The sequence below is a fragment of the Martes martes genome (assembly GCF_963455335.1).
Source record: "Martes martes genome assembly, chromosome: 16".
Classification (NCBI taxonomy): Eukaryota; Metazoa; Chordata; class Mammalia; order Carnivora; family Mustelidae; genus Martes; species Martes martes.
In genome coordinates this window covers 32,503,046-32,528,727 of record NC_137904.1, presented here as the reverse complement: position 1 = coordinate 32,528,727, position 25,682 = coordinate 32,503,046, and the positions used below count along the sequence as shown (strand labels likewise).

The following is a 25,682-nucleotide window of genomic DNA, read 5'->3' as shown; positions in this document are numbered from 1 at the left end:
GATTTTATTTATTAACTTGACAGAGAGAGAGAGATCACAAGTAGGCAGTGAGTCAGGCAGAGAGAGAGGGGGAAGCAGGCTCTCTGCTCAGCAGGGATGCTGAGGCAGATGCGGGGCTCGATCCCAGGACCCTGGGATCATGACCTGAGCCAAAGGCAGCGGCTTAATCCACTGAGCCACCCAAACGCCCCTGTTATTACTAGTCTTAATCCTATTCTTCTTTCTTCACTGTAAATTAAAATTGGAGTTTCCAAGTTCCAATAGTTCTTCAATTGTCTCTCCAAGATCACACCAGAATCACCTTATTTCCCAAATATTTTTATTTTACAGGACCTGTCTGGTGATCTCTACCAAAACAAATTAGAGTTTCATATCATTTTTTTTCAGAGTTTTATATCTTTAAGATAATGCTGTTTTTAAAATTCTTTTATTTTATTTTATTTATTTATTTGACATAAAGAGACACAGTGAGAGAGGGAGCATAAGCAGGTTCTCTGCTGAGCAGGGAGCCTGATGCGGGGCTCGATTCCAGAATCCTGGGATCAAGACCCGAGCCAAGGGATGCCCAGGGTGCTCATTAAGTTAAGCAACTGCCTTTGGCTCGGGTAATGGTCCCACTTTTCTGGGACTGAGTGCCACATCAGGCTCTTTGTTCAGCAGGGAGCCTGCTCCCCCTTTGCCTGCTGCTCCCCCTGTTTGTGTGCGTGCTCCCTCTCTGACAAATAAACAAAATCTGGGGGGAAAAAAAGTATAGTAAGAAAAAAAAAGACCTGAGCCAAAAGCAGACACTTAACAACTGAGCCACCCAGGCGCCACTGTTTTTAAAAATCTTATTAAAGAACAGATGAAGAGAGATGAAGAGAAAAAAATATTGGGGCAGAGTGGAGAGGGGACTCTTGTGAGTTGCAACTATTCTTCAAATCTGACCTTCTGACAGCAACCAGTTTGATTTTTACAGATTTTTCTCCCCAAAGAACTACTATATAATATATATGCATACATATCTATATATACACATAAACATATATAGGTATATACGGTCTAATCTATACACAGAATATCTACATTTTATACTGTAAAATTAAAGATACCTTGAAATCTGCCAGGAACCACTCATGTAAGGGAAAAGTGAAATGTCTATGAACTAGACTACGGTTAACATCAAAACAACTCTTAAAATTCAAACTACCATTCTCAGATTTGTGACTAGCAGTGCTTTCTTTATTTCTTTTTAAAATTTATTTATTAGAGAGAGAGCATGAAAGAGAGAGAGAAAGAGCGCGCGCGCGCGCGCGCGCGCGCGCACACACACGCAGCAGGGAGCGGTAGAGGGAGAAGCAGGCTCCCCGCAGAGCGAGGAGCCCGATGTGATGGGGACTCAATCCCAGGATCCTAGGATCACGACCTGAGCCAAAGAAGGTTAACCAACTGAGCCACCCAGGCACCCCCAGCAGTTCCTTAGTTCCTTCGTTCTTTCTTTCAACATTTTATTTATTTATTTGACAGAGAAAGACACAGCAAGAGAGGGAACACAATCAGGGGGAGTGGGAGAGGGAGACAAAGGCTTCCCCTGAGCAGGGAGCCCCATGCCGAGCTTGATCCCAGAACCCTGGAATCATGACCTGAGCCAAAAGACAGATGCTTAACGACTGAGCCACCCAGGTGGCCCCCAGCAGTGCTTTCTTTCTTTTTTTTTTTTTTAATGTTTTAGGTATTTTCAGGGAAAGGAGGATTTTTTTTTTAAAGATTTTATTTATTTGTTAGAGAGAGAGAGCGCACAGGCAGACAGTGGCAGGCAGAGAAGCAGGCTCCCCGCCGAGCAAGGAGCCGGATGTGGGACTCGATTCCAGGACGCTGTGATCACGACCTGAGCCAAAGGAAACCGCTTAACCAACTGAGCCACCCAGGCATCCCCCACCAGTGCTTTCTTAAACAAGAAACACATAGCTCTTAAACCACCCATACTCTTCACAAGGCTAGTTACAATATTTCACAAGAATTTAATTATTACTGGTCTACTTATTTAAACATTCATCTGAGACAGTCTGCCTTAGGGCAAAAAGGTGACTTTCCCTCATGTACAGCCCACACTGGTTAAGAAAGACATTAGTGCTATAATCCTCACAGGAGCCTTGCAAACCTTAGTATCCTCTGAGGAAAGCCACATTTCTTTGATTAGAAAAATATAAGGAAATACATGTTTGTTAAATAATAACATAAGTTAACACAGAAAAAGTGAAGAAGCATTTTAGATTATCTTACAAAGGCTGAAAAACTATTGCCAAACCAGACAACGTAGATGTAGTAGCCTCACAGATTAATCCCATGAACAAAAATGTCAACTACAATAACAACTTTATGAACTGGATCTAGTGGGATATTAAAATAACATACAAAATAACTAAATAGATTTTACGCCAGGAATATAGAACTTAAGTACATAAAAAAAGTATGATAGAAGTAGGCATATCACATAGGTGGGGACAAAGATTGATTAACTCATATAGAGTGCATAGAAAATTGGCTACCACTGAAAAGGAAAATATTACTTTCTTTCTCCTACTTTATCTTAAAAAAAAAACCAAAGTTAAAACATCCAAATTAAATCATAAACCATATGTAGAAAAAACCCAGGTAATTATGTTTATAATTTTGAAGAAAAGTCTTTTTTTCTTATTTAGTTAAGTAATCTCTACACCTAAGGGGCTCAAACTCATGACCTTGGGATCAAGAGTTACATGTTCTTTCAACTGAGCCAGCCAAGCACCTCTGAAGAAAAGACTTTCTAAGCCTGTTATCAAAGTCAGAATTAAATACAAACTTTAACTACATTTGCATACAACAAACATTAACAAAATAGAAAACCTCAAAGTTTAAATACAAATGACCGAATGGGAAGATATTTCAATATACAGATTAGGCAGTATACGGATTAGCCTGTATAATACAATATACATATCAGAGAGGACAGGCAGCATATGGAATCAAAGCATGGGTTCTGATGTCAAAGCTGAGTAGAATACTTGGCCTAAACTAAGCCCAACTAAATATTAGTTGTTGTTTCTGATAATAAAAAAAACATAGACCTGTTAAAAATATATATTTTATTTTTTTAAGATTTTATTTATTATTTGACAGAGAACACAAGCAGGGGGAGCAGCAGAGGGAGAGAGGGAGAAGCAGGCTTTCTGCTGAACATGGAGTTGGATGTGGGGCTCGATCCCAGAACCCTGGAATCATGACTGAGCCAAAGGAAGATGCTTAACCGACTGCCCCTACAAATATATTTTTTTAAATTAAAGTACCTCAATTATATATATATACACACACACACACACATATATATTTTTAAGATTTTACATATTTCAGACAGAGAGAGAGAGCAAGAGAGCACATACAAGACCAGGGGTGGGGGCGGTAGGGTGGAGAGAAGCAGGCTCCCTGCTTAGCTGAGCAGGGAGCCTGACACAGAGCTCAATCCTAGGACCCCGGGATCAAGACCTGAGCCGAAGGCAGGTGCTTAACCAACTGAGCCACGCAGGTGCCTCTAAAGTACCTCAGGTATAAAGTGGGAAAGAATGTACAGAAGTTTATAGCACCATTATTCACAATACCCAAGAGGTGGAAGCAACCCAAGTGTCCATACACAGATGTATGGATAAACAAAATGTAGTACATACACACCATTAAATATTATTCAGATCTAAAAAGGGAGGAAACTGACACATGCTACAACATGGATACACCTCCGGACATTATGTTAAGTGAAATAAACCAGTCACAAAAAGACAAATACTGCATGATTTCACTTCCATAAAGTATCAAGAGTAGTCAGACTCATAGAAACAGAGTAGAATGGTGATTGCCAGAGGCTGAGGGAAGGGGAAATGAGGAGCTGCTGTTTAATGGGCACACAGTTTCAAGATAAATTTTGCAAGATAAAAAAGTTCTGGAGATCGGCTGCACAACATTGTGAAGATGATTAACACTATTGAATTGTACACGTAAAAATGGGTGAGGGGCACCTGGGTGGCTCAGTGGGTTAAGGCCTCTGCCTTCGGTCCAGATCATGATCCCAGGGTCCTGGGGTCGAGCCCCGCATCGGGCTCACTGATCTGGGGGGAGCCTGCTTCCCTTCCTCTCTCTCTGCCTGCATCTCTGCCTACTTGTGATCTCTGTCTAAAAAAAAAAAAAAAAAAGAAAAGAAAGAAAAATGGGTGAGATGGTATTTTATGTGTATTTTACCATTTTTACAAATTAAAAGTGGGAAAGGGATCTAAATGGGATAGTTACAATAAGATACATTTGCCCGATAAAACTATATGAAAAGAATTTTAACCTCTTTTAGTAATAAAAGATAATAACCAGATGAAGTCAATTATACCTCAATAACAAAGGAAAAATAAAAACATTTAAAGACTCCGAAGGCCAGTGTTGGGATGGAGGTGGGAAAACTAGCCCTCATATGCTGTTAGTAGGAGTATAAGTGGTATAAACATTTGGCAGTATGATTCAAAATGAAAATGTATACTCTCTGACCCAGGAATTTTACTTCAAGAAATGTACTTTGAGAGAGAGAGAGAGAGAGAATTATTTCATCACAGCAAAAGCAAAACAAAAGTGGAAATAATTCAACTATACAGTTATAGGCCAGATTAGAAAGATGGGCTTCAGGACAGAATGTATGCAACCACTAATTTTAATTTTCAAATAATTTGTAATTACATGGGAAAAAGCTTTTGACAAATTATTAAGTGAAAAACAAAAGATAAATTTCTTCACAATTTGACCACAAATATGTAAGATAAATACATTATATGAACTTATAGAAGGATTAAAATAAACCAAAATGTTAACATTATTACCTGAGTTAAATAGAAAATTTATGAACCAGTTTTGTTTCCTTCTTTATATTTTTTCTATATTTTGTTTTCTACAAGTATATATTTCCTTTAAATTTATATTTTTCACCATATTTAAAGTACAAAATAGAAAAATATAGGGAAAGAGGTGCAGGTCAATCATCTAATCATCCATTCTTTTAATAAATATTTACTGAGTACCTACTAAAGCCATACATTGGGCTAGGGGCTCTAGGAAAACACCGGGAGTAAAATCCACGTGGTCCTGCTCTACTGAAGTTTTCAATCTGGTCAGGGAGACATATGCTAAGTAAATGATCACACAGAGGCATTTGGTGCCGTGAGAGCCTTAAAAGGGAAACTTGAGTCTTACTAAGAAATTTGGTCTGTATCCTAAGAGTAAAATAAGAAGTGACATGAGCTGAAATACAGAACTGTACTGTAGAAAGAACATTCTGGCTGCAGCATGGGAGAACAGACTAGAGGGGAGAAGAAGACAAGATGCAGACACACCAGCTAAAATGGTCTTGAGTGCCTACAAACAAAATGGTGGGAGCTTTGCCTAGAGGTGGAGGCATGAACAGAATCAAGATATGTTAAAGAGAAAACTGATAGGATTTGTGTATGCATTAAACACCGGGAGCGAAAAGGGAAGGTGTTGAGAATGATTCTTAGGTTTCTTGTCTGTGCATATGGAAAAGATGGATATTCAGGTTATGGAGGTAGGGAATGCAGGAAGAGGACAAGGTTTTGGGAGTGGCCTAAAGAAGATAATGAGTTAGGTTTAAAAAATATTTTTAAAGATTTTATTTATTTGAGAGAGAGAGAGAGAAAGGGGGGGGCAGAGGGAGAAGCAGACTCCCCACTGAGCAGGGAGCCTGATGCAGGCCCCAGGACCTTGGGATCATGACTGGAGCCGAAGGCAGATGCTTATTAACCAAATGACCCACCAAGGTGACCCTGAGTTAGGTTTGAGATAAGGCTGAGTTGGAGGGGCTCCTGAGTGGCTCAGTTGGTTAAGCATTTGCTTTCAGCTCAGGTTATGACCCCAAGGTCCTGGAATCAAGCCCCACCTCGGGCACCCTGCTCATCAGGGAGTCTGTTTCTCCTTCTCTATCTGCCCCTCCCCCACACTCATGTTTTCTCTCTCTCAAATAAATAAATAAAATCTTAAAAAAAAAAAAAAAAGATAGGCTGAGTTGGGGACATTTGCATTGTCCAGTAGGCAATCCGATATTTGCATCTGGAGGTGAGAGAACAGGGCCGGGCTAGAAATATAAATTTAAGAATCGGGGTGCCTGAGTGGCTCAGTCGGTTAAAGGTCATGATCTTTCATGATCTCAGGGTCCCGGGATCACACTCTGTGTTAGGCTCTGCTGTTAATGGGGAGTCTGCTTGTCCCTCTCCCTCTCCTTCTGCCCCTCTCCCTGCTCATGCTTTGTGTCTCTCTTAAATAAAATATTTTGTTTTTTTAAGATTTTATTTATTTATTTGACAGAGATCACAAGTAGACAGAAAGGCAGGCAGAGAGAAAGGAAGCAGGCCCCCCGCTGAGCAGAGAGCCCGATGCAGGGGCTCGATCCCAAGACTCTGGGACCACGACCTGAGCCGAAAGCAGAGGCTTTAACCCACTGAGCCACGCAGGTGCCCCAAATAAAATACTTTTTTAAAAATTAAGGGGAAAAAAAAAAGAACCACCGATATATAGTCACTGAATGAGATAGAGAGAGAGAGAGAATGAGAGCACAAGAGAAGAAAGAGAACAGAATAGTCAGCAAAAGATCAGCTATGGGGTCTTAAAAGAACCTGTAACATTTTAGGGTCAGGTTATGGAAGATGAGCTTCCAAGAGAGACAGAAAAACCAGATGGATATGGAGAAAATAGGAGTCACAGAAATGAGATTTCAAGAGTTTGTGGACAACAAATAAGATCTTGAGTTCCTACTATGTATAAGCTTTGTACAATTGATATTGATACTCCAAATATGTGTGTCTGAGGCTTGAAGTTTTATCAAAATCACCATATTTGTTAATTTTATCTTTCTAATAATCCCATGAATTATTATCTTTTATTTGTAGGTGAGGAAACTAAAGTAACTTGTTGCAAGGCTTACAGTTGGTAATTTCCAGAGATGTGATATAAACCCAAATTTGTATGAATTCAAGGCCCATGCTCATTTGTCCATAGTAGTGCCTCTCAAACTTTTTCATTAAATTGCAACAACAACAAAAAAACACATATTCTTAGGAGGCTTCAGGAGACTATTGAAGTATCCAGGTTAAACCGGATCATTCTTCAAAGTCTTATGATTATTTGAAAATTTATTTTTAGGGCCTCTGGGTGGCTCAGTGGGTTGGGGCCTCTGCCTTCCGCTCAGGTCATGATCCCAGGGTTCTGGGATCCAGCCCCGAGTCGGGCTCTCCGCTCAGCAGGGAGCCTGCTTCCTCCTCTCTCTCTCTCTGCCTGCCTCTCTGCCTACTTGTGATCTCTGTCTGCCAAATAAATAAATAAAATCTAAAAAAAAAAAAGAAGAAAATTTATTTTTATGTTTGCATTTTACAATATGTTTATTTAATATAAAATATTTTAAATGGCTTACCACTTAAATCATTCAATTCTTCCCTCTCTTAAAAAAAAAATGGAGTAGGGGCATCTGGGTGGCTCAGTCTGTTAAGCGTCTGCCTTCTGCTGGGGTCATGTCCTGGGATGAGCCCCGCATCCGGCTCCCTGCTCAGCAGGAAGGCTGCTTCTCTCTCTCTCACTCCCCCTGCTTGTGTTCCTACTCTTGCTATCTCTCTCTGTCAAATGAATAAATAAAATCTTAAAAAAAATAATAAATAAAAAATTTTAAAAATCGGGTGAATTTGACACCACAGGAAGGTGTACCTTCCATAAAAATCCCATAGTTTTTATTTAGTTCTTGGTGCCTGACCTCATAAACCTTGATCCTAGTTTGAAAGGCGGACTATAGAGCAAACTGTATTAAAGAAATCTGAAGAATGATGCAAAAACCGATAATTATAGACAACTCAAGGCCCAGAATAAGATATTAATAACACATAATTATATGACTACGATAGAGTTATCTACTTTCTTAACTCTCCACTGCCAGTGAAACAAAGTTCTAAACACGACTCATTCCGTTGAGTGAGCAAACCAAGTAAAGCACTATCTTTAAATACGTTTACACCGTCTCTTCTTCACCCAAGACCCTGGTTGCTTTATAAGCATGAATTCTCCCTGCGGACATTTATGAAATGCCCACTGTGTGCCCAGATGTGACTCACACTAGTAGTTAAACAAGGTATTGCGTGGCAAACAACCCACATTTTGACCAGTTCTACCAGACTTTCCCTGTCCTACCAAATGGGGGACAAACACTTCTTGAATTCTACCCCCGAAACCCCACCCAAAAGGGGCTCCCAATTTGAAGGTAGTTTGGGGTAGAAGAAAGGGTACTAGGTTTTAATTCCGGCTTGAAGAAAACTATGCTCTAAGCTTCTGTGTCCTTGTTTTCCTCATGGTGCGGTTGTGAGCATTTGAAATGCGTGGGATTTGCTAAAGTGCTCAACATATGTTTCCTTCTTAGATTTTACGTACTTAAAGAGCTCTGATTTGCAATATTTAGGAAGTTCCTTTAAGCTAGGGAAAAAAAAAATTAAGGCTAAGAATCTCACCAAATATAGCAAACGAGTTACTGCCCTAAAGAAATCACACTCACTTAAGCAAAGAAAGACTTCGGAACCCACCTTCCAAACCGCCTCAATTCCCTCAAAGTTCTCTGTTTTAAAAGGGGTCCCTTCTCACGTCTGTACCAGAGCAGGAGCTGTTCCGTAGCCCAATTATTCCCTCTCAGAACCGGGAGCCCACACCCAGCCCACTATGGGACCATCACTTGCTTACTTTTCCAGCTCCTTCTTAAGTTAGGCGGGCAGTGAACCAACGGTCTCAGAAACCACCATGCTTCAGACTGGACTCGCGGGGAAGGCGTGCGTGGGTGTGGGGATTGGGCACTGAGCGCTCCCCGTGGCTGGCTGGGTGTGTGTGTGGGGGGGGGCGCTGGCCCACAATTCCTCGCGCGGCCGAGGGCTTAGGCGAGGGCGGGAAAGGCGAAGGGGGAAGGCAAGGGGGATACCTGACGAGAAAACAGGAAACTGGAGCCCTGTAATGGAGACACCAAATAATTCTTATATGACCGTTTCATACGCCAAACCGGTAACTGGCTGGTGTGTGCGTTACCCCTAGCTGGGAGTAGATCATTCTTACTAATAACCTTGAGGTTCCACTCAACAGGCCAGGGCTTAGGTGTGGAGATGTAGTGTGTACGGCCTGGCTCTTCATCTTACGGTCTCCACCCATCTTTTTACTGTCAGGTTGAATGTTTGGTGGTGAAACACTAAATGGGACTCGTAAGAATCACAACAGAAATGGTACAGACACAAGAAAATACAACACTCCTCCCGAGAGAGGCCAAGCGCAAGGCCTCGTGTAGTCAGGCCAGAGACACCGCCCCTTCCGCCTTACGTCTGACGTCACGTGGCGCGCGCGGGCGGGCGGACGGATTTGGGGCTGGGGCTTGCTGCTGTGGGTACGCGTAGGCGTCCGGCTTTGAAATGCAGCGGGATTTAGTGAGTTTCCCGCTGTCCCCAGCCGTGCGGGTGAAGCTGGTGTCTGCAGGTTTCCAGACTGCTGAGGAACTCCTAGAGATGAAACCGTCCGAGCTCAGCAAAGGTAACGACTTCTGACGGCAAGTTGAGGCACACGGACCGCCGTCTGTGCCGCCTCCATCTCGGTTCTTTCGCCTTCAGGCTTCCACCCACTCTCCGCCAGTTTCTTCTGCCCGAGGCTGCATTTGCGATGTGAAACCGCTCCTTGAATCCAATTAAACATGTGATGGTTAGAGCTGTGGTCCTGAAAACATTTAGTAATTGCTTTCTCTACCCGTGCCTGCTGAATCCTCTTGAGGACTAGCTAATTTATTACCCAAAAGAACCCTGTTAACGTGGATTATTATGTCCAGTATGCTGATGAAGAACAGGTGGTTAAGTAACTTTTCGTGATGACTGGGCTAGGAAAGGTGGAGCTAGGATTGGTACCCAGACAGCTGGTTTAGTTTTAGCTGTTCCAGAATCCAAGGGGCAAAGGGATTACATTTGAGAAATGGAGGATTCGTAATAGGACTAGAGGCAAGAAAGGGAGCAGAATCCCCAGCACCTGGAGAAAGCAACAGAAAGAAGACATTGCTTCTCTCCTGTAATTCGCTGGAAAAACGAAACGAGAAATCCCAAACCTCTCATTCCAGCACTGTAGATTATATATTGGTGGGAACCGCTGAATCATGAGGAATACAAAAATGAAGCTGTCTGCGGCCAGTCTCGCTGTACGCATTACACGAGGGTATGCTCAGAATCGCTCTTAAAATAGGGCAACATTTTAAGTCCTTGCCATTAACAATGGAAAATAAGGAGGTTTCAACTCACCATTAAAGAGTAAATGTTGTAGACCCAATGTTAACTGTTTTAAGTCTTATACTGCATACTGTTTCCCAGCGTTTTTGTGTGCTTAAAATTTTTATTTATTTGTTAGAACAAGCAGGAGGAGCTGCAGAGGGGAGAGGGAAAAGCAGGGAGCCAGATTCGGGGCCCTGGGAACATGAACTGAACAGAAGGCAGTCGCTTAACTGACTGAACCCCATCCAGACACCCCTGTCCCCCAAAGCTTGATGGGCTCTTTTTCTTTCAACAAGTTGGTTTTACAGAAAATAAATGAGAGAATCTGCATGATAATGATAGCTAACAGTTACAGAGCGTTTTGGATGGCCTGAGTATTCTACCCAGCTATTCAACATGTATTGTCTCATTCCCGTTTTACAGAAGGAAAGATCTGAGGCCAAAAAAAAAAAAAAAAAGTAATTCATCCTTACTTAGTAACTTCATAATAAGTGATTCAAACCCAAGAAATCTGACTCTAGAGTTTCCGCTTTTTAACTGAATAGGATTTTCATTTCCTTATCACCATTATTGTCTTTTATTAGTGCCAAATTTATGTTCATATCCTAACCAAATCAGGCACTGTCCTGTCAAACTCATAAGTGATGTCACCCTCACTTTTTTTTTTTATTTGACAGATCACAAGTAGGCAGTGAGGCAGGCAGAGTGCGAAGCAGGCTCCCTGCTGAGCAGAGCCGGCCCCCCCCCAACACGGGGCTCAGTTCCAGGACCCTGCGATCATGACCTGAGAGGAAGGCAGAGGCTTAACCCACTAAACACCCAGGCGCCCTTCACCCTTGCCTTTCATTATTCCTTTCATTAACAGCTTGTTCTGTAAATCGCCATTTTCTCTTCTCAAGCCGTATTGTTTGATAGGAATAAAATTGTATAATTGAGGAAGCATAAGTGTATTATTTTTTTTAAAGATTTTATTTATTTATTTGACAGAGATCACAAGTTGGCAGAGAGAGAGGGAAGCAGGCTCCCTGCTGAGCAGAGAGCCTGATGTGGGGCTCGATCCCAGGACCCCGAGATCATGACCTGAGCCGAAGGCAGAGGCTTAACCCACTGAGCCATACACGGGGCTCAATTCCAGGGCTCTGGGATCATGACCCAAGCTGAAGGCAGAGGCTTTAACGCACTGAGCCACCGAGGCGCCCCTGTAAGTGTATTATTTAAAATATTTGTGCATCAAATAATTGTTCTCATTAAAAAGTTTGGAGTGATATGTGAATTTTTCATGATAGTGTTTCTATGAAAAGTTTTTATTATGAATAATACATGCACATGCACTTCCTAAAGTTAAATCTTCTTTTAGGCAGTTAGAGGCCATTTTCATTCTCTTCTGAAAAGTAATTTAGATGCCTTATTAGATCAAAATAACTGTGACTTCAGGGGCGCCTGGGTGGCTCAGTGGGTTAAAGCCTCTGCCTTCAGCTTGGGTCATGATCCTAGAGTCCTGGAATCGAGCCCCGTGTATGGCTCTCTGCTCAGCAGGGAGCCTGCTTCTGCCTCTATGCCTACTCTATCAAATAAATAAATAAAATCTTTAAAAAAAACAAAAAAACTATGACTTCATAAAACCAGAAGAGATAGTAAAAGGACTGACTGCCAGTTTTGTTTTTTTTTTTTCCAGTAAAGATTTTATTTATTTATTTGAGAGCACAAGCAGGGTGAGCAGCAGAGGGAGAGGAAGATGCAGACTCCCCACTGAGCAGGGAGCCTCATATCTGGCTGGAGGCAGGCACTTAACCAACTGAGCCTCCCAGGCACCCCTTGCCAGTACATTTTTATTTCTACTTCCTGAGATACTCTTCTAGGTACTCAAATGCTTTAGAGGTTTAGGTTTCTGAATTCTGTTTTTGAGGTAATAAATAAATCCTTTAAGTATGTAAAGGCTAAGAAAATATAGATAAATGCCTTTATTAACTTGAAAAATTCAGTAGTTAATGGAATGTTTTATTTTTCTTTTTCTTTACTCTTGGCATCACTCTTATGTAAAAATTAAAATTAATAAAGACAACCCAAAAGCATGTTAAGACTTTTAAATTTCTAAAATCAAGGTTCGAGGTTTTGTTTTGTTTTGTTTTGTTTTCTTCTTTTACTTTCAGAAGTTGGGATATCTAAAGAGGAAGCCTTAGAAACTCTGCAGATTTTAAGAAGAGAATGTCTTACAATTAAACCAAGATATACTGCTACAGCTGAGTCAGGCAAGAAGTGCACAGCACTGGAACTTCTTGAGCAGGAGCATACCCAGAGCTTCATAATTACCTTCTGTTCAGCACTAGATAACATTCTTGGGGGTGGAATACCCTTAACCAAAACAACAGAAATTTGTGGTGTACCGGGTGTTGGAAAAACACAATTATGGTAAAGTAAAATGTTCTCTTCTTAAGGGTAGGCTTAATGACATTTTATGTAAGTAATAGAATGTGGTGCTGTGGGTCTACATTCAGGAGCCCAAAAATGCATGTATGTGCTCTTACTTTTTTGTGTGTGTATGCATGCACACACACAAAAATCAGTTTACCATTTGTGTTACTTCAGTACTGCATCTTTGAATGGTATAATAATTTTGGTATCCAATAATGTTTCTTTTGCAACATTGTAGTGTGATCATTAGGGTAAACAGGTAGTCTTCTATTTTATTATATTTTTGTTACATAATATATATAATATATAGTATAAAATATGAATGTTGTATTTATTATAATGTATTTTATGTGTGTGTATTATAATACATTTATTTATTGCATATTTTTATGAATTCCTGAGGATATATTTGAAGGTAGGTTTAGTATGAGAAAGGGTTTCATTCCCAGAGACCTAAAAACCACTTAAAAAGTCCTTAATCATGGACTTAAATTATGGGTACACCCTCCCCCTAATCCAAATATCAGTTGATTCACATATATTTGGAGCAGAAAGTTAGCCATATCTGTTGCCTAATGGTGGTACCTAATGGGTGGTGATGTGGAGTTTGAAAACACTGCCTGAGATGATTATGATAATGATTTGGTCATTCAGCTTTCTCTTGACAGTATGCAGTTGGCAGTAGATGTGCAGATACCAGAATGTTTTGGAGGAGTAGAAGGTGAAGCAGTTTTTATTGATACTGAAGGAAGTTTTATGGTTGATAGAGTGGTAGACCTTGCTACTGCCTGTATTCAGCACCTTCACCTTACAGCAGAGACACATATGGGAGGAGGTAAGTTAGCAAGTGATCCTCTTTCTCTATTATAAAAGTAAGAAACATTCCTCTCAAGCCTCAGCAGGAAACCATTTGGAACGTGAATCTTAATGACTTGACAGTGTCATAGTATTAAACTCTCAGATCTTTCTTTTTAGACTTAGAAATGCCACAACCTAGACTGGCCTTTTCTTCTCTTATGGCCCTAGCTGCTGCTGCTGCTGCTTCTCTTTTTTTTTTTTTTTTTTTTTTTAAGATTTTATCTATCTATTTGAGAGAGGGAGCCAGAGCAAGCACGAGTGGAGGGAGGCATAGAGGGAGAAGCAGTTTCCCAGCTGAGCAGGGAACCAGAGGTGGGGCCTAGATCCCTGGACCCTGGCATCATGACCTGAGCTGAGCGCAGATGCCCAGCTGAATGAGCCACCCAGGTTTCCCACTGAAGATAGCTTTGAAAAACCATGTTGGAAATATTTAGAACATTAAGGTGACTGACCTTAGGGGGTTCTGAGTAGAATGTAATTGACTTCATGACTGTGTTAAGTTTTTTTTATTTTTCTCATGTAGAAATATTGTTTGATTTTTTTTTAAGAAAACATATAAAGGTAATTTCAATTTAAATAATTTAAATACTCAAAGGTATTTAAGTTATTGCTCTTCTAATTACTTTTAAATTAAATGGTTTCTGGTTTGACTGTTTTAGTTTATTTTTTGGTTGTCCTGTCCTCATTCTTTAGTAATTTAAAAAAACAATACTTTTCGGGGCGCCTAAATGGCTCAGTCATTAAGTGTCTGCCTTCAACTCAGGTCATGATCTCAGGGTACTGGGATTGAGCACAATTCGGGGCTTCCTGCTCAGCGGGGAGCCTGCTTCCCCTCTCCTGTTTACCCTGCTTGTGTTCTCTCTCTCACTGTCTCTGTCAAATAAATAAACAAAATCTTAAAAGAGCAAAAAAACACAATACTTTTCATAAGATGCTTGTATTCCCTTTAAATGAATGTAATAGCTGGATATTTTAATTTTCATATGAGTACTTGGTGTCCTTTTTATTTATTTTTATTTTTTAAAATATTTTATTTATTTGAGAGAGAGAGAGAGAGAGCATGAGAGGGGAGAGGGTCAGATGGAGAAGCAGACTCCCCACTGAGCAGGGAGCCCAATGTCGGACTTGATCCTGAGACTCCAGGATCATGACCTGAGCTGAAGGCAGTTGCTTAACCAACTGAGCCAGCCAGGCACCCCTTTTTATTTTTTTTAGAGATTTTATTTATTTATTTGAGAGTGAGAGACCGAGTGAGCGAGCGAGCACAAGCAGCGGTAAGGGGTAGAGGAGAGGGAGAAGCCGACTTCCTCCTGAGCAGGGAGCCCAATGCAGGGCTCTATCCCAAGATCCTGGGATCATGACCTGAGCAGAAGGCATATGCTTAACCACCTGAGCCAACCAGGTACCCCTAGGTGTCCTTTTTAACTAATCACCAGTATATCTACTGAAAGGCCTTAAAGCTACCCGTGTCACAATGTGTATTTGTAATAGTGTCTTAAAATCTTACTGTGAGTATTATAGGTGTGGCACTGGGATATAAAGTCTTTAGTGATTGCTGTGTGATTAAGCTATTACTTTTTGGTTAAAAATGAACTTTTATATTTGTAATAGGCAGTGCTTTCTGAAATTTAATTTCTTGTGGGTTTTTTTTTTCCAATGTTAAAACTTAAGGACGTTTTAAAGTGCAGTAGTTTTAAACTGGTTTCTCTCTGTAATATGTATAAAACTAAACCATTTTTTCTTTTTAAGATTTATTTATTTATTTATTTATTTGAGAGAGCACCAGCAAGGGGGTGCAGGGGGAGAGAATCTCAAGCAGACTCCCTGCTGAGTGCAGAGCTGGATGCAGGACTCCATCTCCACACCCTGAGATCATGACCTGAGCCGAAATTGAGTCGGATGCTTAACCAACTGAGCCACTTAGGCCCTACCAAAACTGTTTTTTGTTTTTTTTTTTTAAAGATCTTATTTACTCATCTGACAGAGAGACAGAGATCACAGGTAGGCAGAGAGGCAGGCAGAGAGAGAGAGGGGGAAGTAGGCTCCCTGCTAAGCAGAGAGCCCGAGGGGCTCGATCTCAGGACCCTGGGATCTTGACCTGAGCCGAAGGCAAAGGCTTTAACCCACTGAGCCACCCAGGTGCCCCCAAAACTGTTTTTTTTTTTTTTTAAGATTTTATTTATTTATTTGACAGACAGAGATCACAAGTAGGCAGAGAGGCAGGCAGAGAGAGACAAGGAAGCAGGCTCCCTGCTGAGCAGAGAGCCTGACTCGGGGCTCAATCCCAGGACCCTGGGATCATGACCTGAGCCGAAAGCAAAGGCTTTAACCCACTGAGTCACCCAGGCGCCCCCCAAAACTGGTTTTTTAAAAAGTATATAATCTAGGGAGAATCTTACATTGTTTCTACTTAAATATCAAATTATGCTATAGTAATAATGGGAAAAAGTTACCATAAGGGAAAAAGATGCTTCTTTTGAACATTTTCCCTTTAAACTCTTAATTTGCAGTCCTAGTTAAAAAAAAAAAAAAAAAACAAGAAAAGAGAAACTCCATTATGTTACTTCTATTTAATGGAAGCGAATAACTAGAAATATGAAAAGGTAGGCTTTAAAACTCGAGTTGTATATGTGTATAAACAATTTCTAGATAGCCTAGCATGTAAGGAAATAGTGGAGAAGGTGAAAATAAGAGGTCAAGAATTATGTAGTAGTAGTTTATAGTAATTTTGTTTTAATTTTTTTATCTTTGAATTAAAGTGAATAGTTCTCTTATTCAGAGTGAAGCATTTTGTTACTCAAATGTATTGTTTTCCTACAATCACCAATATATCAAAACAAGTAAAACTGATTACTTTATTTAAAGATTGTTTTGTTTATTCTAGAGCACCCAAAAGCTTTGGAGGATTTCACTCTGGAAAATATTCTTTCCCATATTTATTATTTTCGTTGTCGTGACTATACAGAGCTGTTGGCACAAGTTTATCTCCTTCCAGACTTCCTTTCAGAACACTCAAAGGTATGGCTCAAACTACTGAAATGTAGCTAACCTTTGGAATATCTTTGGAGGTGTTTGATTAGCTTGAAAAATAAGTAAATAGTATAGTGGCATAAGCCTATCCAAAAATCTTTCTTCCTTGTCCTACAATTTACTTATATTTATACACATTTAACATATATTCATATATAATTTATGCCCAAAGTAAGAAATTGAAATAATATAGAAAGATGTTCTGTCTCCAGTAATGGTGGAATAGCTTCTAACAAACTATTTAGAAAGGTATAAAATGAAAAAACTTCCCTTCTACTGCTTCCTAGTACCTCTCCCTAAAGTTGACCACTATTCATTGTTTCTTTTGTGTCTTCTCAAAAAAACTTTTATACATGTTGCAATATTTATCCACTCATTTTTAGTATTTGTTAGTGGGATAATACTGTAATATGGTTTTGCACCTTCTATTTTTGCTTAGTGGTTTACATATCTTTCTGTATCACTACATGTGGATAAACCTTCTCATTGTTTTTTTCCAGCTACATATTATTTCATTTTAAGAAGGTGCTTTTGCTATTGGTGGGAATGTAAAATGGTACAGTTGCCTCAAAAAAATCGTATGGTGGTTCCTCAAAAAATTGAAAATAGGATTACCCTGTGACCCAGCAGTTCAACTTCTCTGTTTATCACCAAAAGAATTGAAAGCAGGGTCTTGAAGAGATATTTGTAAACCTGTGTTCATAGCAGCATTATTCATATTACCTAAAACGTGGAAGCAACCCAAGTGTCCATTGAATGGATAAGCAAAATGTGGTATACACATATAATGTAATAGTATTCATCTTTAAAAAGAAAAGAATTTCTGACATATGGTACAACTTGGATGAATCTTGAGGACATTATGTTAAATGAAATAAGCCAGTCAAAAAAAGATACACTGTATGATTCTACTTATATGAGGTGTGAAGAGTAGTCAGACTCAGACATAAAATAGAATGGTGGTTACAAGGCCCTGAGGGGGGAAGGGGAAAATGGGCAGCTATTTTATTTTATTTTTTTAAAATATTTTATTTATTTATTTGACAGAGATCACAAGGAGGCAGAGAGAGAGAGAGAGGAGGAAGCAGGCTTCCCGCCAAGCAGAGAGCCTGATGTGGGGCTCGATCCCAGGACCCTGGGATCGTGACCCGAGCTGAAAGCAGAGGCTTTAACCTACTGAGCCACCCAGGTGCCCCTGGGCAGTTATTTCTTAATGGAAATAGAATTTCAGCTTACAAGATGAATATTCTATGTAGTCTACTACATAAAAAAAATTGGGGGGAAGAGACTAATTAATTTGTTTAATCCCCTTGTTGGTGGTCTTTTAGATACTATTAACAGTGGTTTGGAGATAATCCTTACACATATCATCTTGGGGTACACTTGTAAGTATGTTTATGGGATAAACTTTTTTTTTTTTTTAAGATTTTATTTATTTGAGAGAGAAAGAGAAAGTGAACATGAGCTGGGGGAAGAGCAGAGGGAGAGGGACTCCTCTTGAGCACTGATAGGGGCTCTGTCCCAGGACCTGAGTTCATGACCTGAGCTGAAGTCAGATGCAACTGAGCCATCCAGGTGTCCCTGTTTATGGGATAAGTTCCAAGTATTAGAATTATATTAAGGAGTATGTGAATATTTAATCTTGGTAAATATTACACATGACAGAGACTGTCTTTGACCAAACTTTAGTAAGCCTTCTCTGAGACTTTTTTTTTTTAAAGATTTTATTTGACAGAGAGATCACAAGTAGGCAGAGAGGCAGGCAGAGAGAGCGGGAAGCAGGCTCTCCGCTGAGCAGAGAGCCTGATGCGGGGATTGATCCCAGGACCCTGGGATCATGACCTGAGCTAATGGCAGAGGCTTAACCCACTGAGCCACCCAAGTGCCCCAGTTTTTTTTTTTTTTTTTTTTTTTGGTTAAACACAAATTGCCCTTCAAAAAGGTTGTGCCAGTGGATGAAAAAATGAGATGGAACTATATGTTGACTACAAAAAACCCACTTTAAGGGTGCCTGGCTGGCTCAGTCATATTGAAGTGTGTGACTTTTTTTTTTTAGAGAGAGTATGAGTGCAAGGGGCAGAGGGAGAAAGAGAATCAAGCCACATCAGGCACTGGGCATAGAGCCTGCTTAAGATTCTCTTTCTCCCTCTGCCCCTGGTACGCATGTGCATGCTCGCGCTCTCTTCCAAATAAATAAATAGTTAAAAGGATACTCAGTGTGCCAAGGTACCAAATTTTGGAGTAGCATGTCCTGAACTCCATTGAGTTTAATAGCTTTAGCTTTTTAATTTGGACTTTGATCCATGTTGAGTTAATTTTTTATACATGGTCTGAAGTAAGTGTCCAACTTCATTTTGTATGCAGATGCTCAGTTGTTCCAGCACCATTTACTGAAAAGACTATTCTTTCCCCATTGAATGGGCTTGGCATCCTTGTTGAAAATCGTTGACCATAGATGTGTGGGTTAATTTCTGGACTCTATTAATGTATATGTCTGTTCTTTGCCAGTATCACATGGTTTTGATTAGTAGCTTCATAGTATATTCTGAAATTGGGACATATGAGTCTTCCAACATTGTTATTTTCAAGACTGTTTTGGCTATTCAGGGCTCCTTGCAATTTCATCTGAATTCGATCCATATGAGTGGAGTCTTGTTTATTTCTGCAGAAATGCAGTTGGAATTTTGATAGAGATTCTATTGAATCTGTGGATTTAACCATCGTATAAATTCTTAAAAAAAAAAAAAAGATTTTATTTTTAAGTAATCTCGATACCCAACATGGGGTTCAAACTCAATCCTGTGATGAGTCACATGCTCCACTCACTGAGCCAGCCAGGTGCCTCATAATTCAATTAAATTTAATTAATATACCACTATATTTCATATATTTCTACTGGATGAATTACTGGGTTGTAAATTTTGAAATAATTGTCTAACATTTCTTTCATCACTAAAAGAAAATGAAAATATAGATCTGATTTTTTTTTTTTGGCTTGCACATTTATTTATTCACCAAATATTTATTGAGAGTCCACTTTGGTCAGACACTATTATATAAATCCTTTTAATATGCTGCAGGATTCCATTTGGTAGTATTTTGTTGAGGATTTTTGCGTCTGTTAATTGGTCTGTAGTTTTCTTTACTGGTAATGTCTTTATCTAGCTTTGGTATCAGTATGATACTGGCTTCATAGAATGAATTAAAAAGTATTCCCTGTTTTTTTTGGAAAAGTTGGAGAAGAATTGGTGTAAATTCTTTTTATTTATTTATTTATTTGAGAAAGAGAGAGAGTGCACAGCAAGGGGAGGAGCAGAGGGAAAGGGAGAAGCAGACTCCTTGCTAAGCAGGTTGCCTGATGTGGGGCTTGGGCCTCTGTCCCAGGACCCTGGGATCATGACCCGAGCCCAAGGCAGATGCTTAACTGACTGAGCCATGCAGACATTCCTAGAGTAAATTCTTTAAGTTTTTTATAAAATTTGCCAGTGAAGGGGCATGTCACTCTTGATCTCATGGTCATGAGTTCAAGCCGTACATTGGAGGTAGAGTCTACTTAAAAAAAAAATTCCCCAGTGAAGTTCTCTGGTCCTGGTCTTTTTTTTTTTTACTGTTGGAAGGCTTTTGATTACTGATTCAGTCTCTCCATTGTTACAGATCCATTCAGATTTTCTATTTCTTCAGTCAGTTTTTAAAGTTTATGTATTTCGACAAATTTGTTCATTTTACCCAGGTTATCTAATTTTTTTGCATACAAATGTTCATTACATTTTGTTTGTTTTTATTTCTATAAGATTGGTATAATGTCCTCATTTTCATTCCTGATTTGAGTAATTTGAGTCATTTCTCTCTCTCTCTTTTTTTTCTCTCTCTTTTTTTAAAAAGGATTTATTTGTTTGAAAGAGAGAGAGGGAGAAAGGGTGGGTGCGAGCAGGGGGAGGGGCAGAGGGAGAGGAGAGAATCTCAAGCAGACTCTGTTGAGTGGAGAGCCTGGAGTCCAGAGCCCAATAGGGGTCTCAGTCCCTCGATCATGAGATCATGACCTGAGCCAAAATCAGGAGTCCATGCTTAACCAGCTGAGCTATCCAGCTGCCCAAGTCTTTTTTTTTCTTAGTTTAAAGGTCAGTTTTGTTGATCTTTTCAAAGAATCAACTTTGGATTTTATCCATTTTCCCCATTGTTTCTTTCTTGTTTTGATTATTTCTACCGAATTTTTTAAAAAAGATTTTATTTATTTGACAGAGCTAGTGAGAGAGGGAACACAAGCACAGAGAGCTGGAGAGGAAGAAGCAGGTCCCCTGCTGAGTAGGGAGCGTGATGTGGGTCTCTATCCCAGGACTCCAGGATCATGACCTGAGCCGAAGGCAGATGCCTGGTGACTGAGTGACCTAGGCACCCCTATCTCCACTTAATTTTTATTACTTCTTTTATTTTGCCTTCTTTGAGTTTAGTTTGCTCTTCTTTTTTCTAGTTCCTTAAGGTACAAGTTTTGGATATTGAGACCGACCGATCTTTCTTTTTCTTTCTTTCAAAATATAGTTGTTTAGAGCTCTATATTTCCTGTGGAGCACTACTTACACTGTATTTTATAAGTTGGTATATTGTGTTTTTATATTCATTCATTTTTAAGTATTTTCTAATTTTCATTGTAATGTCTTCTTTGACTCATTCATTATTTAAGAATGTGTTGTTTAGGGTTACCTGGCTGGCTCAGTTGATAAGAGCATGTGACTCTTGATCTCAGAGTTGTTGTTGTTGTTGTCTTTTATTGTTATTTAGGGGTTTTTTGGTTTGTTTTTCAAAGTTTATTTAAGTACTCTCTATACCCAATGTGAGACTTGAACTCATGATCCCAAGATCAAGAGTCGCATGCTCTTCTGACTGAGCCAGTCAGGTGCTCTTGGGGTCTTGAGTTTGAGCCCCATGTTGGGTATAGAGATTACTTTAAAAAAAAAAAAAGGTGTGTTGTTTAATTTCCACATATCTATGAATTTTCCAAATTTCCTTCTGATGCTGGTTTCTAATTCTGTTCCATTGTGGTCGGAGAAATACTCTATATATGATTCCATGTTTATACATTTATTGAGACTTATTTTGTTACCCAACATCTAGGTCTATCCAGGAAAATGTTCCCTGTGCACTTGAGAAGAACATATATTCTGCTCTTGAGTGGAGCGTTTTATATATCTGTTTCTTTTCTTTCTTTTTTTTTTTTTTTAAGATTTTATTTATTTATTTGACACAGAGAGAGGGAACACAAGCAGGGGGAGTGGGAGAGGGAGAAGCAGGCACCTCACTGAGCAGGCAGCCCAGTGTGGGGCTCGATTCCAGGACCCTGGGATCATGACCTGAGCTGAAGGCAGACACTTAACGACTGAACCACCCAGGCGCCCCTCTTTTTTTCTTTTTTATGGTCAACCTTTATTGGTGAGCAGAGAGGTGGTGGGTTAGTCAGGATGCTGGGGAACAACTGGGAGGAGGTTCTGCAGTTGCCATCACAGCATATAATTGCTGTATCTTCTTGATGAATTGAACCTTTTATTATTATACAATTTTCATATTATATAAATTATTTATTTTTACCCTTCTTCATCTCTTGTAACAAGTTTTCGCTTGAAGTCTCTTTTGTCTGATATTAGTATAGCCACTACAGCTCTGTTCAGGTTACTGTTTGCAAGGGAGTATCTTTTTCCATCCTTACACTCTTATTTGTATCTTTGTTTTGTTTTTAAGTTTTATTTATTCAAGTAATATTTACACCCAGTGTGGGGCTGAGACTCATTACCCAGAGATCAAGAGTTGCATGCTCCTCCAAGTGAGCCAGCCAGGTGCTCCACTGGTTTGTATCTTTGGATCTAAACTGAGTCTCTTACAGAAAGTCTATAATTAGATCATTTTTAAAAATCCGTTCTGCCAGTCTATGCCTAAATCTCTGACTTAGGATAATTCAACTTACAAGTTTTTAAATTTTATTTTATTTATTATATTTAAAGACTTTATTTGGCAGAGAGAGATACAGTTCATGTGCACACACAAGCAGGCGGAGCAGCAGAGGGAGAGGGAGAAGCAGGCTCCCCACTGAGCAGAGAACCTGATGCAGAGTTCAATCCCAGTACCCTGGGATCATGACCTAAGCCGAAGGCAGATGTTTAACCCACTGAGCCACATGGGCGCCGTAAGTTCTTAATTTTATAATGGTGCAAAAGTGATATATACTCAGTTAAAACTGTACATTGAATTTTGATCTTTTCCTAGGCTATTGATACTTGATACCAGTACTCTCCCATGATGCTGGACAGTGGCAGTGGGCCACAGGCTTCAGTCAGCCATGCAATCATGAGGATAAACAAGCAATAGTCTTAGAACCATTCTGTACCCATATAACCATTCTGTTTTTCACTTTCAGTACAGTATTCAGTGAATTACATGAAATATTCAGTGCTTTATTATAAAATAGTTTTTTTGTTAGATGATTTGCCCAGATGTAGGCTAATGTAAGTTTTCTGAGTACATTTAAGTTAGGCTAGACTAAACTATGATGTTTGGTAGGTTAAGTGTATTAAATGCATTTTCAGCTTAATATTTTTGACTTGGTGTGGGTTTATTGGAATGTAACCCTGATGTAAGTTGAGGAAGATCTGTATCTTATTTCTCAATTTCTCCATTCCTGCTTTCTTTTTTGTTAGATATTTTCCATAGTACCATGTTGATTCCCTTCTCATTTCTTTTATCATATATTTTTTAGTTATTAGTTGCTCTGGGGAATTAGAATTAACATACTAATTCATAGCAGTCTAGTTTAAATTAATACTAAATTAATTTCAGCAGTATACAAAAACCTGTTGCTGTATAGCTCCATTTATCCCCCTTTATGTTATTGTCACAGATTATATCTTTATACATTGTACGTCCATCAATATAGATATATAGTTATTTTTTAATAGTTGTCTTTTGAATCATGTAAGAAAATAAGAGGAGTTACAAACCAAAAGTACATTAATGCTGAGTTTTAGATATGTAGTTACATTTACTTGTATTCTTTTTTTTTTTTTTTTAAGAATTTATTTATTTATTTGACAGAGAGATCACAAGTAGGCGGAGAGGCTGGCAGAGAGTGAGGGGGAAGCAGGCAGAGAGCCTGATACGGGCCTCGATCCCAGGACCCCGAGATTATGACCTGAGCTGAAGGCAGAGGCTTAACCCACTGAGCCACCCAGGTGCCTCTTACCGATATTCTTTATTTCTGTGTGTGTAGTAGTCTGATGTTTCATTTTCAGCCTGAAGGGCTCTGTTTAGGATTTCTTTTACAGTAGATCTACTAGCAATGAATTCTCTAGCTGAATTATCTTTTTTTTTTTTTTTTTTTTTAATAGGCTCCATGTTTGGCTTGGAGCCCAGCATGGGGCTTGAACTCATAACCCCAAGATCAAGACCTGTGCTGAGACCAATAGTCGGGTGCTCAACCAGCCCTCAGACACCCTGGGACTGTCTTAATTTCTGCTTTATTTTTGAAGAATGCTTTTGCCAGATACACAGTTCTTGGTTGACAGTATTTTTTTTTTCAGCGATGTGTATATATCATCTTATCACTTTCTGGTCTTTGGGAACCACTGAATGAATATATAAATGAATAAACACACACACATATATGATCTGTTTCTTCTTACCGCTTAATTGGTATACTGGTAAATGTTTAGTGACTGGCTTTCCAAGAAAAAAGTGTATGCACATATATACATACGTAAGTTTATTATAAAGTTGCTGATATAAAAGATGTGTAGCACACCATTTACAAATAATAATAAAATGTGTAATACTCTTTATTGTAAATCTCTGTAGCCAGCTGAGTGTTACAGAAAGCTTTCATTGATTTGATTTTTTATTGAGGTTAATTTCACATAGTAAGATTCACCATTTATTTATTTGTTAAGATTCCATTTATTTATTTGAGAGAGAGAGCACGCACACACACACAAGTGGGAGGGGAATGGAGAGGGAGAAGCAGACTCCCTGCTGAGCAGGGAGCAAGACTGACTGGTGGCTTGGCTCTACCCCAGGACCCCAAAATCATGACCCAAGCTGAAGGCAGATGCTTAACTGACTGAGCTCACCCAGGTGCCTCCAAGATTTACCATTTAAAAGTGAACAATTCAGGGGCACCTGAGCGGCTCAGTGGTTAAGCATCTGCCTTTAGCTCGTGTCATGATCCTGGAGTCCTGGGATAGGGTCCTGTATTGGGCTCCCTGCTTGGCAGGGAGTCTGCTTCTTCCTGTCCCACTCCCCCTGCTTGTATGTGTGTGCTTGTCTCTCTCCCTCTCTCTCTCTCTCTCTCTTTCTCTTTGTGTCAAATAAATAAAATATTTAAAAATAAATAAATGAAAGTGAACAATTCAGTGCAGTTAATACATTCACGGTGTTGACAACCACTACCTCTAGTTCCAAAATGTTTTTATCACCCTAAAAGGAAACTCATACTCTTTAAGGAATTGCTCCCTTTCCTCCCTCCCTGCAAAGACCCTGGCAACCACCAATCTGTATTCTGTCTCTATGGATTCACCTATTTTGGGTATTGCATATAAAGGAAATCATATGATACGTGATCTTTTTGGCCTGGCTCTTTTACTGAGCATGATAGTTCAGAATTCATCTGCTTTGTAGCTTGTATCTGTACTTTATTCCTTTTTATGGTAGGATAATATTCTCTTGTATGTATACATCATTTCTGTTTGTTTATCCTTTCATCTGTTGATGGACATTTGGGCTCTTTCTACCTTTTGATTATTGTAAATTGTGGCTGCTATGAACATGTATGTATATACATTTGTTTTAGTACCAGTTTTTAGTTCTTTGGTGCATGTACTTAGAAGTGAAATTTCTGGGTCATGTGGTAATACTGTGTTTAATTTTTTGAAGGATCACTGAACTGTTTTTTCTAGTTGCCAGATAGTTTTACATTCTTACCACCAGCATATATGAGGTTTTTCTTGATTTTAATTTTGCTCTTATGTATCCATATCTGACCTACGGCAAAATCATGCTACCAATGAGCACTTGATTGCTGTCCAGTTCAAA

General features: G+C 39.4%; 1 protein-coding gene across 1 annotated transcript in view; it reads left to right on the top strand.

Moving 5' to 3' along the window:
• The first annotated feature begins 9,404 nt into the window (after positions 1-9,404).
• The window catches only part of RAD51C (RAD51 paralog C), a 38,451-nt gene continuing 22,173 nt past the window's right edge, over positions 9,405-25,682 (top strand). The window contains exons 1-4 of the mRNA XM_080827186.1: positions 9,405-9,594; positions 12,464-12,722; positions 13,394-13,560; positions 16,468-16,601. Coding sequence (XP_080683312.1) covers positions 9,477-9,594; positions 12,464-12,722; positions 13,394-13,560; positions 16,468-16,601 — 678 coding nt within the window. The 5' untranslated portion in view covers positions 9,405-9,476. The remainder of the gene's footprint in view (positions 9,595-12,463; positions 12,723-13,393; positions 13,561-16,467; positions 16,602-25,682) is intronic.